At 45.3% G+C, this 16,149-nt stretch overlaps 1 protein-coding gene across 10 annotated transcripts in view; it reads left to right on the plus strand.

Annotated features, from left to right (window-relative positions):
- The window catches only part of SPRING1 (SREBF pathway regulator in golgi 1), a 138,283-nt gene that overhangs the window by 14,526 nt on the left and 107,608 nt on the right, over positions 1–16,149 (plus strand). For 4 of the 10 annotated variants that reach the window (XR_011608795.1, XM_071071006.1, XM_071071008.1 and 1 more), the window contains exons 2-4: positions 171–327; positions 4,100–4,251; positions 4,675–4,788. Coding sequence is in view for 9 of the 10 variants with exons in the window: in XM_071071006.1 (XP_070927107.1) it covers positions 171–327; positions 4,100–4,251; positions 4,675–4,788 (423 nt within the window). In the remaining variant the exon portion in view is untranslated. The other 6 variants (XM_011764537.2, XM_011764530.2, XM_011764545.2 and 3 more) reach the window with 6 other exon arrangements.

The raw sequence follows: 16,149 nt of genomic DNA on the forward strand, positions 1-16,149 counted from the left end.
TATTTTATGTCTTTGGCTCAGGCTTTGCTTGTACCAGGAGAGTACAGATTCCTGTAGTGTAAGCCTTTTATAGTATTTCTGTCCTCTTACTGTAGCTTCTATGAAAAATTGGTGAAATTGTAAGAAAGGATACTGGATACTTAACCTTCTCACTTATGGTTTCTTTGCAGGAGGAGAGGGCAGTGAGAGATAGGAATCTCCTCCAGGTTCATGACCATAATCAGCCCATCCCGTGGAAAGTGCAGTTTAACTTGGGCAATAGCAGTCGTCCGAGCAATCAGTGCCGCAACTCCATTCAAGGGAAGCACCTCATCACGGACGAACTCGGTGAGGCTGGCTTCCCTTCCTCTCCAGGCGATCAGGAGCGTAGACTGGTTGGGCCATTCATAGGGTTTTTGTTTTACTAGGGATTCCTCTGCAACACATTTCCCCTCCTCGCTCATTTGCAACATTCCCCAGGTTTTTGTCTTCTATACCCTACTCATCATTCAAGGTTCCCTTCAACATCAGAGAAGCTTGTTTTGATAACTCTAACTCTTAAAAGTTCCTTCTGCCTACAACTTACAGCATGAGCACTATGTCATGCATTAGTCCCCAGGCCACTTCTGACAATCTCTCCCCAGCCTCACTATTTCCCCATCTTGCCAATCTTTTTTTCTCATCTTGATGGTGAACTCTATAGGATAAGAGCTCAGTTTTCCTTCGTGGTGACCTGAGTAAAATTCACATTGTGTTGACACTCAAGAAGTGTACTTGTTGACTGACCAGATAATTTCAAAGTAATTATAAACACATTCAAAAGGTATGACTCTTAACAGTGAAAATGTAAATCTATTTGATAAGGTTTTCCCACTTCCTTGTAAGCTGTCAGAGGACTGTGCCTGGGCAAGGTGGTGGACTAGACACCTGCTAAGCTCCTCCCACTTAAAGATTGTTGAGTCTTCCCAAACAGTGAGACTCCTGCTAGTGCTTAGCATGCACTCATGGAGCCCTTCCTATGTGCTGGGCACTGGGCTATCGCCTTTGATTTTCGCAGCAGTCCTATGAGGTGGATACTGCTATCTTCATATTATAGGCGAAGACATAGCACCAAAGGTTAAGGAACTGGCCCAACATTGCCAAAGACTTTTATAAACCATAAACGTGATACCATTATCACATCAAAAAAAAGTAACAATTTCTCCTAATGTCAAATATCCAACAGTATGTAAAGTTCCCTGATTGTTTTACAGATTTTCTTTTCTGCTGGTGGTTTGCAAATAGCACGTTTTTTTTTTTTTTCAAGAGCAAATTTTGCCCTGTTTCAAAAAGTCTCAGAACAAATGGATCATGAACGTGACAGTATAGAAATTGCTATAGGTAACGTGTTAGAATCTTCATATACATAATGAATCTGAACTAAATGAAGACACTTGCTGTCTTGAAAATGAAAGCCACAGGCCGATGTGGTGACTCACACCTGTAATCCCAGTACTTTGGGAGGCCAAGACAGGAGGAGCACTCAAGCCCAGGAGTTCAAGACCAGCCAGGGCAGCATAACAAAACTGTCTCTATAAAAAATAAAAAATTAGCTGGATGTGGTGGCACACTGCAGGTGGCACACCTCAGCCTCCCAAGTCCCAGCTACTCGGGAGGCTGAGGTGGGAGGATCATCTGAGCCTGGGGAGGTCAAGGCTGCAGTGAGCTGTGATTACACCACGGCACTGCAGCCTGGGTGACAGAGTGAGGCCCTGTCTAAAAAAAAATTAAGAAAAAAACACAGTGCATTATTGCTTAAAAAAGCGGGGGTTGCATTCCTTGCAAAATAAGAACACTTTAAAAAGATCTCAAAGTCTCCAAACCAGAGATGAGATTATTTGAAAATAAAGAAAGGAGCTGGAAGAAAACTGCCCACCTCAGGTTAGAGTGTTTTGTACCAGAATGCATTCCCAACTCAGCAGTGATGCCAGTGACAAGCTATGTTTTTAAGATCACTTTGAAAAAGCAAATCATACTGAAAATAATGTGGGTTTTGTTTTTTAACAAGCAGAGTGAAGTTTAGCAAAAGGAAGTGACTTCCACAAGATGACATAGTCAATAGGCAGACATTGACTTGGAGTTCAGAGCTTCTTACAGGATGTGTGACACTCAGTGAGAACACATGAAATCTTACACACTCACTCTAATGTTTTAGCGCTGGGTTGTGAGCGCAGTTTGTCATCTTATATCTTAGCTAGTGAAAGAATATTCTTTCGATTAATTTAGGTGAGACAGACTCTTGGACTCCTTGAGTCCAGAAATGAAGGAATCAATCAATCAATAAAAATCCAAGAGCTACAGGTTTTATTTTTCTCCATGAATATGGGTGAAGTAAGTAGTTTAGTAAAGAAAGCATGTAAGAACTTACGCCTCTTAGCAAACAGATGCTGCTGTGAATATTGCCAGGGTAACACATTATTAAGTAAGATCATTTGCATTTACAAACTTTTAATAGGCTGGAAGTTAATTTTCAAGGCAATAGCAACACAGTATGAGGTTGTGATCTTACAGGACTCCTTGTTGGAGATAACATTTGAGTGAGTAGATGTCTGATGCAAGGTGAGAGTTCTTGATGAGCTTGCTTTCAGCAAGCTTTAGAAAGAGCTGCATTTCAAGGCCGAATACTATAAGTTGGCAGTGGGGGGAGAAAAGGATGCCTGAGATGCTTACACTTACAAGATGAAAAGTAAAGGGCAGAAAGAGAATTTCAACTGGCAGAGTTTAAGTCACATTATATAGAGTTGCTGTATGTTTATTATTTTGAGCAGAATTTTGAGGAAAATGCTAACTAACTTATTTACATTTTGTGTTGGTTTCTAGTCCCTGTAAAGAAAATGAGTAGAAATAGGAAGAATCCCAAGAAACATTTACTATAGCGTTAGAATCATCCTCTCTTAATTTAGAAGACAGAATAACATCAACAACAACTACAACAAAAGGCACCGATTCCCAAGTATCCGGAACCTGGTTCTCTATAGGCCTCATTTGCTCAAGTCTTAAGTGAGGGCCCTTTTAGTTTCTTCATTACCATTGTTCTACTGGTGCCTCCTGCTTTTGAACAGACTTTGTTTTCTAAAGTAGTTTCTGAAAACAACCTTATATATACTTCAGCAAGTCTCCTTCTCTGAGGATGAAGAAGCTGGGCATTTGCAATGCAGCGATGCGGGGAGCAGCTGCTCTGCACCTGTGGGCCTGAACGTGCACCTGGGAGCTCATGTGTGCACCTGGGAGTTTCCTCAGGGCCATTGGTGGCCCTTATGGACTTATCCTTGCATTTTTCTGTCCCATTCCCAGAAGGATGTAGAGAAATCTCTGTTTAGCAGCTCTGAACAATACATTAGCTTTTGTAAGGAGATTTTTTTTTTCTCTAAAGTTGGGCATGAATGGGCTGGGTTGGAGGGGGCATGTGTATATAGATGATGGGATTTATAAAAAGTTGAAGGAGGGGATTAGGAGGCTTTTTTCTTTCTTGAGTATTAGGCAACTGCATTCCCGAAGGCCGAGGGGTGATTGAGTCCCTGGCGTGTACACGTACAAATCAGTTTATAAGAGTTAGATGTGAATATTTCTATTTTTATAATCCTCCAAATTACTCAGTAAGCAGTGAGCGTCTGAAAGATATTTGTAAAGAGTGCTTTGTTTGTTCAATCTAGAAGGATCTCACTTTTGTGAATCAGTGCCTTGGTTTTTTTTCTGTTTTGAACTTTTTGTTTAGAAAAGAATGACATTTTTCTTCATGCACAGATGAGATGTTGGCTTGCATAGATTAGAACAGGAGAATGTAGCTATAGCTTGACCTGGTGATGAAATCAAACATGTGCCAGCAGACTAAACAGTAGGTGTAGGTAGGTTCCGACGTGTAGCCTGGCGATAACAGGGGAGTGCCTGCTTCCTGTCAATGACTGCATGGGGAAAGCAAGTCCGACTCACATTATGTCCAGTTTCCAGCTCTTCGGTGCTTGGGATGATGCCCCAGACTCCAGCTTCTGTCTCTATACTTTCACTGCTGCTTCATGGTCATCCCTGGTAGGGAGGTGGCAAGGCTGCTGGTTTTATGCTAAGGTTGGTCTCTGACTTTCAGGCTACGTTTGTGAGAGGAAGGATTTGCTGGTAAATGGCTGCTGTAACGTCAACGTCCCTAGCACGAAGCAGTACTGCTGTGATGGCTGCTGGCCCAACGGCTGCTGCAGCGCCTATGAGTACTGTGTCTCCTGCTGCCTGCAGCCCAACAAGGTATGGGGAGTCGCTCCTGGTTCTGCGACTCCGGTTTTCTTTTGGCCTTTGTTTTATGATGAGCATTAGACTCTTGATGTGAGGCTCTTCTGAAAATAAAACTCAGGAAGTTTGTAGGTGTCAGAAATTGCTGCACAGTAGCTTTTATCTAACGTGAAAGGAGGTGGTTCCCAGTTGCTTGAATGGTTCTTTTGCAGAATGGACCATTGTATTGCTAATCACATATCTAATGAATAAGATACCCAGGGTGCTTTGGCATGCACGTGTATGCATGCGTGTGTCCCTTCCCCTCCCTTCTTTTCTCCTTCTCTTTCCCCCCTCCCCATCCCTGTATCAGCATTCTCTTAGTTTAGGAGAGATAGGCAAGGTCACCTTCTGCTGGCTTAGGTAATTTATTACAGGCACTAACTTTTGTTTCCATAGCAACTTCTCCTGGAGCGCTTCCTCAACCGGGCAGCTGTGGCATTCCAGAACCTCTTCATGGCAGTCGAAGATCACTTTGAGTTGTGCCTGGCCAAATGCAGGACCTCATCCCAGGTCAGAAGCTGTGATGTCTCTAGCTGTGGGATGGCAGCTGATCGGTTAGAAGGAAACTAGAAAATACACACTGAGATCCTTTTGGTGGGGTGGTAATGGAGAAGAGAAGAGACTCAAATGAAGCTATGTCACGCTTTGTTTGGTGTGATGATGGTATTTAAAATGTCAATGTGAGATTTATACAAGTTAGGGGAGGTGAAGCATTTTTATTAAATCAAGGTCTAATTAACTTGCATCTCTTCTATGTGGTTGGTACATTTGCTCCTTAAGTGGAAGCTTAAAATTATTTTTAAGTCTGGTGGCGTCCTAATAGTCCAGCTCCTAAGAGAAGGTCCTCCTCCCGTCTTTGAAATATGACTAAGGCTTTCCAGTAACCACTTGTTTAGAGTAAGTAGCAATTTGTTCTGGGATGGAGTCGTTGTTTATTTTAGGATTCAAGGGGATGAGGCAGGTGAATGTTTAAAAATACATGAATAAATCTGTAGGCTGTCAGGCTCTCAATACATATTAGCGTGCCGTCATTAAATGCTTCGCTCTTTGGGCATTAAATATTATTGCACCTGCTGCCGAAAGCGTCTGAAAGTCTTTTGCCTTTTCATCACTGTCTCCTCGGCTCTCAGCTATTGTGGTTGGGCAGTTGTCGTAGCTCTCTTCGTAAAATCACCAGACATGTTTATTATACAAGCACACTTCTTCTGGCTTCTATTCATGGTGTCTCTAAGATTTTACTGGCTTCGTCTGAGATAACGGACTCATTTGTCATTCTCCAAAGCTCTTGTACCCTTTGCCAGATTTCTGTAGTCCACCTTTTGATTTTATGCCTCTTCTCATGTCTCTGGTTTGTTCTGTGAGCATTCAGTATCATTGGGTAAATGTTTCAGGGATTATAATGAGCATTTGAAAACATTAAGAAATTCCTGATGGTCTTGTTTTGCTTGAAGAGCTTTCCACTTGAATGAGCTTTAAAGGAAATGAGGAGGAAGGCTGAACACATGACTCATTTTGATTCAGATTCTCTCTCATTCTGAGAAACGCTAGAAAAGGCGAAGTATTTTCTTTCCTTCACTGATAAAACCCAGGAATTATTTCTAGTCTTCAGTGAAGCTACTATACTTTCGGACTTGGTCTTTTTACCATAAAAAGATTTCCCAATTGCCATTTGATTTGTTTTGATAAAAGTATCCCGAGAAAGAGAAGATTTGGTTATATGTCTGTTAAATTGGATGAATATTTACAAGTTTGTTGCTTAGCATTGGTCTTGGACTAATTAATGAATTCTAGACTAGCCAAAAACTCAAGTTGCTTGTATGAAAACAAATTGCTGAAAAATTAGCCATCAGGAATGATTGTCTGCTTTAAATCACACTTCCAATTTGCTTAGCCAAATGAGGCTTGCATGGTATTGTAGGAATTGGCTCATGCACCAAATTTTTAGGTACATAAACTTCATGAAAGCGATTTAAAGTGCATCTCCTTAGTGTCTCCGCAGCGTGCCTTACCGGGAACTGAATGAAGCACAGGATCAGGTGCAGAACGCCCATCGGATCTTAGACTATTCCCAGTAATTGGAGAAAAAGTAGTTGTCTTGAGTCACCAGGTCACGGCGAAGTTACTCACTGGTGTACACAAAAAGAAACAGTGCCACAGTGATGTTATGTCCGTGTTCATGCTCTGCGCTGGCGTTCTGGGTTGAGCATTCTTGTTTGTTCCAGAAAGTGCCTTGGAGCCTTTAGTGACATTTGGAGATGGACTCGGCCAGCCTCCTGCAGGGAGAGTCTGACAGTCCCGATCCACTCTCACTCTTCCTAGAGGGAGGTGTGTGAAGCTGTGCTCACTCTCACCGCGCTCTTATCTTCCTTTTGCCAACAGAGCGTGCAGCATGAGAACACCTACCGGGACCCTATAGCAAAGTATTGCTATGGAGAAAGCCCGCCCGAGCTCTTCCCCGCATGAGGGGCGCGTCGGACTTGCTCCAGCCTGGGTGGACGGGCGCGGCGGACTTGCTGCAGCCTGGGTGAGGAGGCCCTGCCGAAGAACTCGCCTCCTGGGGCCCAGCTTCAGCCATCGGGCCAGGCTGCGGGAAGAAGACAAAGGCAGCGTGAGGAAACCTTGGCTTTGACCACTTCTCGTGTTGTCATCGTTGGCTTTGCTCACCGCCCGGGCTTACCAGATGGAACTCTTCTGTAAAGCAGCTTGGACCCTCCAGCCAGTCCCATTCGGGAAAGAGGAAACCGGAGGCCGGGCTCGCGGTTTTGCTGGAGTTCTTGGATGACTCAGCCCTGGGACCTGCACAGGGACCTGTGACTTGTGTTCGTCGGGGGCCGGTGTCACTTTCCGTTTTGATCCAGGCCCTTTCACTGTAAAATTATTTATTGGATTCCTTTAGAGTAATGGGAAAATTCTAATGTTTTATGTAGGAAAATGCCTTGCCATTCTAGTTGAATATGTTCAAGGAAATTGTTTTTGTTGTTGTTCTGTGTTCTCGAGTTTCAGGAGTTAAATCATTCTTCCTCCCAGATAAAACATTTTCTCTTTTAGGATGTGGATATTCTCTCTAGGCAGTTATTTTTGTTTGTATTTCGACAGTATCAAGCATAGGCCCTGAACATGACCTATTAGCCATATCCTGACGTGTAAAATTATCTGAAAACTCAGACACTCTTCCATTCTAATCTAATTGTAAAATTTCTAGCAGTGGGCGCTGTGTGCCTGCCCTCAGGTTCTTTTCCAGTGGCAGTTGAATGTGCTCATATACCCTATGGAGAGCACTGTTTTAGCAGAAATCTAATTTCTCTTCCTGGAGGAATTTGTTCTCATTTCTTTTGCCACTTAAAATTAACTGTGGGCTACTCAGCCAGGGTTCAGTGGGAGCCTCAGGAAGGTCAGAGGCAACCTCCTCCCCTGTTCTGTCAATAGAAACCCAGTGTTGAGGCAATTCCTAAACACGTACCTTGCAGCTTGCTGTATGTGTTTATTCTTTATTGCCTTCAGCTTTGGGGATGTAACAGGCACAAATGTTTGGTTTCCCTATGATTTATAAAGAAGAAGAAGAAGCCCAACTTCCTCTCAGAGGACTGCGAGAAGAGTCTTCCACCTGCCCTCAGTGGGAGATGAGAATGGTCTTTATGACTCAGAGAATGCTACACATGTAGGTTGCTGGTGTGTCCTGAATCCACAGGCATGAAACACTCCCCATTTTTCCTACTGTAACGCAGACTCTGCGGCTCAGGGTCTAGAATATGTGATCGTAAGATGAAGACATGCCCTTTGAATAGTACTGCTCTTTGGTTTCAGGAGTCACATGAACACACAACTCTCCCATATTCCTTCACGAACCTCAGGATTGAGCAAGGTCTTTGTCATTTTTTTGGTTCATATTATTGACCTGGGAGCAAGGTGCTAGTTCTATGGTCAGTATTCAACGTTTTTTTCAGTGGAGCTTTTTCTTTGGGCCATGTTTGCCTTCCAGTACATTCCTGCAGTATGTAGTGGCGTTCTTCCTTAACTTCCTCCTGTTACCTCTTATACTCATCTCCCAAAGTTATTTGCCTCCCTTAAGTAAGTTTTCCTAGAGGGTAAGCTGGTCAGGCAATTTTAAAAATATTAGATCCCAAGAAATCTATTCCATTGGCATTGGACTTACCCGATTCCATGTGTTTGCAGCAGGACTACATCGAACTCTGATGTGACGGATCGTGGCATGTCTGCATGTCTCATCCATCTATTGTTTTTGCTAACTCAGTTTGGAATTTCAGTGTCGGTCTTCCCCCAGTTGACATTGGTATCCGCCTCTCCTTTGAGCTTATTTTAACTCTTGAGCAACATAACGTACGTAGATTTAATGTGAACAGTTTATACCAAAGGGCAGTCTGTGCCTATTTACGGATCCTCTCTGACTTTGTACTTGAAGAGCGCATTTTACATTTCCAGTGCTTTCACAAACAGGAACTCCAACCTTACAATGGAGACTTAAGCTTGCTTGTATTTCCACTTTGTGGATGAGGAAATACGAGAGGTGGAGTGACTTCCTGGGTCCCCACTGAGATTTAGTGACCGATGCCAAACAAGAACTCCATCTCTGACTCTAGATCTAGTCCTCTTCTCAGTCTCTTGCCAGCTCCAGCCCTGACACGGTGGGCGTCTCCCCTGAGAGCAGATACATTTCAATTGTCCAGGCCAAAAGGGGGCGAGGCGGCCTAAACACCCAAATTAGGTGGAGGATCCAAAGGTCATTTTCATGTGGCTGTGGGATATGTTTTTTGTTCTTCAGTCAGCTAGGGGTGTGTTCACGGTTTTTGGAAATTCACAGTGCTTGAGCCTCCATAATGAAGCCGGGCTGCAGAGCACCTGGCACGCGCTCCAGGCTCCCAGCTCCCAGCCTAGGACCCCTGCCTGCCCTCCACTCTGGTTTGTTTGTGGTTCCCTCGACCGAGGGTTTCTAGAATCAGGGACTTTGTCTAAGTTTTGTTTGCCTGGAGCCCAACGAAGCGTGTGGTACACGTTGGGAGTTTAGAAGATCACAAAAGGGATGAAAACACCTTCAGAAAAAACTTTATTGGTGGGGCGCGGTGGCTCACGCCTGTAAATCCCAGCACTTTGGGAGGCCAAGGCAGGTGGATCACCTGAAAGCAGGAGTTCAGACCAGCCTGACTGACACGGTGAAATCCCGTCTCTACTAAAATTACAAAAATTAGCCGGGTATGGGGGCATGCACCTGTAGTCATGAAACTATCTCAAAAAAAAGAAAAAAATGTTATTAATAAGTGAGTGTTTTAGGCTCAAGGGAATTGAGTCATACAGCGCATCTCCCCCAGTTCTGCATCTTATTTGCTGCGCTTGCTGAAGTTGTAAAGATTGGTCCTAACAGGGAAAGAAACATACAAGAGACTCTGAAAAGGGCTCTGAGACAGGCAAGGACAAAGGAGGGAGGGAAACACCTTCCGCAGGGCCTGGGACCTGCCAGTGCTAGAGCTGTTTTTTAGTTTGTTTGTTTTGAGATGGAGTCTCGCTGTGTCACTCAGGCTGGAGTGCAATGGCGTGATCTCGGCTCACTACAACCTCCGCCTCCTGGGTTCAAGCAATTCTCCTGCCTCACCCTCCTGAGTAGCTGGGATCGCAGACATGCACCACCACACCCAGCTAAGTTTTTGTATTTTTAGTAGACGGGGTTTCACCATGTTAGCCAGGCTGGTCACAGACTCCTGACCTCAGATGATCTGCCCGCCTCAGCCTCCCAAAGTGCTGGGATTACAGGTGTGAGCCAGTGCGCCCGCCTGGATCTGCTATTGATGGGTGAGCTCCACAGCTTTTGCAGAAGCAGAAGATAGGACTTGAGAGCAGTGCTGTCACCTCTCAGCATGTCCCCAAGCCCAACTGGGGCCCTCCTGGAGATGCCTCAGCCGGCGTTGGCCCCAAGGGAATCGTGGGGAACAGTTGCACAATTTGCAAGTTTCTGAGTGCAGCTTCTCCCATCCTTGGGATCTGCAGATAAATTGTAAATGTAGCAAGGTACTGCTTATTGGATGTACTTTTCACGGGTAGGACAGAATTCTTTTGGGACTCTAGAGTTGGGAACTACCACTTCTTACTAGCGGCATGGCCTGAGGCAGTCTTCCTCCTCTGCGTCTCAGGCCCTTCATCTGTGAAATGGGGTCATAGCATCTGTCTCTCAGGGTCGCTGTGAAGTGTCGATGTGAGCAAGGCCTGAAGCTTGGCAAAAAGTCAATGTCTGCAAGTCAATGGGGAGCAATGTCAGGGACAGTAAGGGGTCGGCTCAGATGGGGTGGGTGGGCTCCTGGGGTTAGGGTAGGAATTACAGAGCTTTTGTTACTATTGTTACTATTTTTTAAAAGAACTCGTGCTAAAGATACGATATTTCAGATAATTCAGAAGCACGTAAGGATGAAACTTGGGATAACCTAAAATCCCACAACCTAGAGATACGCACCACCCATTTTTGTCTTCCCCCATTTTCTAGGCAAAAATGAAAGCACTTTGTCCTCTTGAAAAACAATTCTCAAATGAATATCCTATGTTACATAGAGGCCTATGTAATGCATTTGCGTGGCCACATGGTGTCAATTTCATGGATATACAATAATATTAATTCCCTGCTGAGGACATTAACTGGTTTCTAAGGCTGCTTGTTGTTTTTGCTACTACAAATAATGCATTGATGATAAATACTTTTACATACATGGTTGTGTGTTTATCTGAACTATTTTCACCAATATATTCACCTAGTGTATATGGGAGTGTCCATTTTTGTCATACCCCTGATAACCCTGTGATAACATTTTTAAACATTTTGCTAATGGATCTCAATGTTCTTGTTTGAATGTATTTAATTTCTAGTAGAATGAGCCCCATTCCTTGTTTTGATTGGCTGTGTATCATGTACATATGGTGAAAAGCCTATTCGTGACTTAGCCAATGTTGTTTCTTTTTCTCACTGATTACAACAGTACATTTTTAAATGAAAGCAGCCTTTGTCCCCTTCTCTTGTTTTTCAGCCCTGTGTTAGAAACAAGTAAGCTCACATATTCACAAACCAACTTTTCCAGTTCACCTAGGGCAGTGGGGCTCAACCAGGGGCCATTTTACTCCCCAGGGAACACTTGGCACCGTCTGGAGACATTTTTGTCACAGCTGGGGAGGAGGGCAGTACTGTGGGCACTGGTGGAGGGAGGCCAGGGATGGTGCCCAACATCGTGCAGTGCCCGGGACCGCCCCCACCACACAGAATTACCTGGATGGAAGTGTGAGCCGCCCTGCTCTGGGGTCACATCTCCCCCTTAGGTTGAACAGAGGAGCTCCTGGTAGCTGAGTGCTGACTTCATTATTTCCCTGCCCTTGCCTTCTGCTGTGCTGAAGTGCTGCTGATTAAATTACCCTGAAATCCCCCCAGGACACGTTACTTCCTCACATGTCTCTACCAGCCCGGCGCAGCCTCAAGGAATGGCATTATTACTTCGCCACTGTGTCCTCACCGCACTCTTGGACTCCACCAAATGCAGACACCTTCCTGTCTGCAGAAGGATCTGGAGGAGTAGGAACGCCTCCCCTCCACGACAGATTGGCTCTCCCCAGCACCTCGCCAGCAGTTCTTTGAATGGAGTGGCTTCGGAGGTGTGGGTTGGGGAAGAAATGTGGGCCTGTCATCACAGGTTCTGTTTAGAAAACTAGTCATTCTACTAAAAAGGTATCATGTAAGTAAATAGGAGCAATAAAAACAAAGATAGTGGGACTCTGAGAGGCTTTCTCCACCTCTGGCCGGTTAGTCTATTGTTTGTTGAGGAAGGCTCTTCCAGCGTGTGACCTTTTGCGTGTTATCACAGCGTGAGTACAGTTTTGTGTACAGGCAACCCTGCTTTCAGCATGTATCTGCGACATGCCTTATCTGGTCTGCTGTCACAGAGCAAAGTGGAGCAAGCGGTCGCCGTCGGTCTGCACCTGAGCTAGGAGCCGAGTGGTGACGTGCATACGAGCTGACTGCGTCTCCGCAGAACCTCTTCAGTGACCTTCCTGTGTGCGACTCAATTAGTCCCAGATGTTGGAGTTGAACCGCTGGACTGTGTGTAAAATGAAAGTGCAGCCTTTAGTATTGTAGTAAAGAAAATGACTTGCCAGTTACACCCATGAGCAAAGCAGTTAATTATTCGAATCTTTTACCACGAGTCCAGGTTTATTTTTTCTCAGGACTATACACTCTATGAGACCAGAAGGACCAAGACATATCACTCTCAGAAATGTGGTGTTTATCAGCACTGCCAGAGTTTTTGGTAGGGTAGTTTATTCTTGGAATTTTTAAATTCATACTTTTTTTAATGCAACATGGGGTAGGTAAGCTTCTGATCACTGTACACCCAGTGTATCCCAAAATCGAAAGTGGTGTTGGCAGCTGGGTGTGGTGGCTCACACGTGTAATCCCAGCACTTCGGGAGGCCAAGGTGGGAGGATTGCTTGAGCCCAGAATTTGAGACCAGCCCGAGCAACATGGGGAGACCCTGTCTGTACAAATAAATAAATAAATAAAGTAGCCAGTCACGGTAGTGCATGCCTGTAGTCCCAGCTACTCAGGAGGCTGAGGCGGGAGGATGGCTTGAGCCCAAGAGGTTGAGGCTGCAGTGAGCCGTGATTGCACCAGTGCACTCCAACCTGGGCCACGGAGTGAGATCCTGTCTGGGGAGGGGAAAAAAGTGTTGGCTAAATGAGAGATCACCATTATCAGTAATTTAAGATTCCAGACTCTGTTGGTCACATCTCACTATTCTTAAGGAAGAGAGAACGAGAGCGAGAGAGAGTATTGTCCTGTCCTATGGGGATTGGGGCATTGTATTAAGTTGTACTGGGGGATGTCAAGATAGAAATGTTGAGTAAGTTACTACCTGAATAAATATTTGACCAGTTGATGCTAATTTGAATAGTAAATGTGATGACATATATTCTCGGGGATGTTTCCCATACATTGGCTCTGTGTGTGCACACGTGCACGCGTGTGTGCGTGTGTGTGCAACAAAAGCAGTATGAAGTATGTGAGTAATATCCTAATTTTATTGACAAGAGCACTGACCTTAATGACCTTGAGTAAATTACCCTCTCCGGCTTTGGTTTCCTCATTTGTCAATTAAGGGTGATTGCTTGCGTATCTTGCAGATCCAAATTCCAATTTTTGTGACAAGCCAAAAGTCCCCCTGGCTGTGAAAGCAAGACCAGACAGAGCCCATGTCTCCCAGCGGCTGGGACCCAGGCTTTTGATTTTCACAGGGCAAATGTAGCCCAGCCATCTGGAGCCCGTTTTTCTCCGAACCAGGGCTTCCTTCCTCCTCCTCTCTTGCAGATTTTAACTGGGGCTCACCATTTTCTGCCTCTTCCTCCTCCAGTTTTAAAGAGACACCATATCCTTCTCTGCTGGGACCAACTTCCCATGTACTGCTGCCCTGCACCTGTGAAAACAGCTGCTGTGTTTTCTGTCATAAAAATAGCTGCCTTTTGGCAGAGAAGCACACAACGGTACTACTACGTTTCTGAGCCTTAATGCAGTGCTAAATTATTTAGGTGTGCTTAACCTGAGATACACAGAGCGTCTTGGAACTCCTAAGCAGGGCTTCTACAGGCATTGCTCAGTAAAAGGCTTTCCTTTCTCTGCTTTTGTGATTACCAGGCAGAAACCTTAAAAGGTACGAACTTACAAAGAAATTAAATTGTGCCAAATTAGATTCCCAGCCCCTAGAGATAACCACTAATTAAAGTTCTGCTGGAGCGTTTTGCCTGTACTTTGTATATAAACGTGGATTTTGTATTTGTATGTAAATAAAGGTAGGACCCTGCTGTCCATATTATTTTAAAATAATTAGCTCCTGTTAGATTGATTTAATCCAATGATAGCGAATTCATTTGCAGAGCAGGCAAGCGCGCTTTCCACTTCTATCATCGTGCCTGGAAGATTGAAGCCCGGTTAGAGGTTAAAATCCTCTCATAATTGCACAGGAGTTTAGCTTTGCCTGCTTTTTCCTTGTCTGATTTTATGCAGTGGGGAAAGAAGTCTTTTTGTTCTGCACAAATAAATTATACGCATTTGCCGCGGCCGGAGTTGACCTGCATTAGGGATGCTGAAGAAACCTGTCGCAGCAGGGCATCTCTTGGCATGACTCCGACTTTCCTGAGAGAGCAGAGACAGATCGGGAAAACGGCCCTCCAGATCTCCTGAGCCTGTCATTTATTTTAGTGAACTGCTAAATGCAGAAATGTGAAACATAAAAAGGCTGGGGAAGGATCTGTGAACCATCTCACTGGCTACCTGGTGTTGTAAGATTATTTGAGCTCGAGGTGGTCCACATTTCCCCCAGCACCGGCTCCGCCCTGGCAAGCTGCTGGTCTACATGGTGGTTTTCGAGGGTACAAAGGACTTCAGTTTTTAAAGATGTTCCTAAATGCTCCGTGGCATCTGCAGCAGGATGTCTGGAGCTGGAATCCACTGTGCTCTCTTCCCTAGGCACGCACTGGACTCAGTTTCTCCTGGGAGGTTTCCATCTGGGCAGCACTTCAGGGCATGCTCCTCGAGCTCCGTCCGTGGCATCCATACCTGCCTGGGCTGTGCCTGCAGCCTGCTAAATGCCAACCTGGAAGCCTGAGACAGATAGGCTTGGAGCAGCTTAGCAGCCGGCTGGGCTAATTTATTTGACACAAATCAGCTCATTGACCTGATTTAGCATGGGGAGGAACTACAGAGCCGAGTCAGCTGTGATCATAAAGCCCTTTCTTCTCACTGCAGCCCTTTCAGACCTCGAAGGATGGCAGTGTAGTCAAATGACACTTGCGGGTACGATTTCAAGGGAAGGAGAAGAAGATGGAGAGATGGAAAGTGGAGAGCAAGGCGGTGCGGGTGGCACAGATACCGACAATTGCTTTCTGTGCCACTTGGTGGCACCAATGCCATAGGTTTTCTGTCCTCAATGTGATCCTTGTCTAGAGATTATGGGCCCCGTGCCTGCGTGGAGCTCTCTCTCCTGAAAACAATGAAGCTGTTTCTATAGATGAGAACCATCTGGTGGTGATGACAAATCAGGACTCTTTCCCGGGTCCTGGCAATTTTGTGAACAGGGACTCAGGAAAGTAGCCCTTGCAGAAGAGGGAACTGGGCATGCTTCTGGTGCAGAGAAGACCCAAGTCTTAAATAAATACCCACAGCTACCCCCTTCTTCCTCCTGAACCCTCCGCCAACACAAAAAGTGGGACAGGCCTCTTAACCATTCATACCCAGACAAAGAAAAACATTTATGAAGCACTCGCCATGTGCCACTCTGCACGTGCAGCGTCCCATCCCCATCTTCTGAGACCGGCATTCTTGTGTGTGTGTGTGTGTGTGTGTGTGTGTGTGTGTGTGTGAGAAAGAGAGAGAGAGTGAGAGAGAGAGAGAGAGAGAATCTCACTCTGTTACCCGGCCTGAGTGCAGTGGTGCGATCTTGGTTCACTGCAGTCTCAAGCTCCCAGGCTCAAGTGATCCTCCCACCTCAGCCTCCTGAGTAGCTGGGACTACAGGCACACATCATTACACCCAGCTATTTAAAAAAATTTTTTAGTAGAGATGGGGGTCTCGATATGTTGCTAAGATGGGGGTCTCGATATGTTGCTCAGGCTGGTCTCGAACTCCTGGGCTCAAGTGATCTGCCTGCCTCAGCCTCCCAAAATGGTGGGATTATTATAGGCATGAGCCACTGCACCCAGCTAGGTGCTCCTTTTTTTTTTTTTCCTCTTGGAATGGAGTCCTGTCACCCAGGATGGAGTGCAGTGGCACGATCTCCACTCACTGCACCCTCTGCCTCCCGGGTTCAAGCAATTCTCCTGTTTCAGCCTCCCAAG

This window comes from Macaca nemestrina, chromosome 10, assembly GCF_043159975.1.
Source record: "Macaca nemestrina isolate mMacNem1 chromosome 10, mMacNem.hap1, whole genome shotgun sequence".
In the NCBI taxonomy this organism is placed as follows: Eukaryota; Metazoa; Chordata; class Mammalia; order Primates; family Cercopithecidae; genus Macaca; species Macaca nemestrina.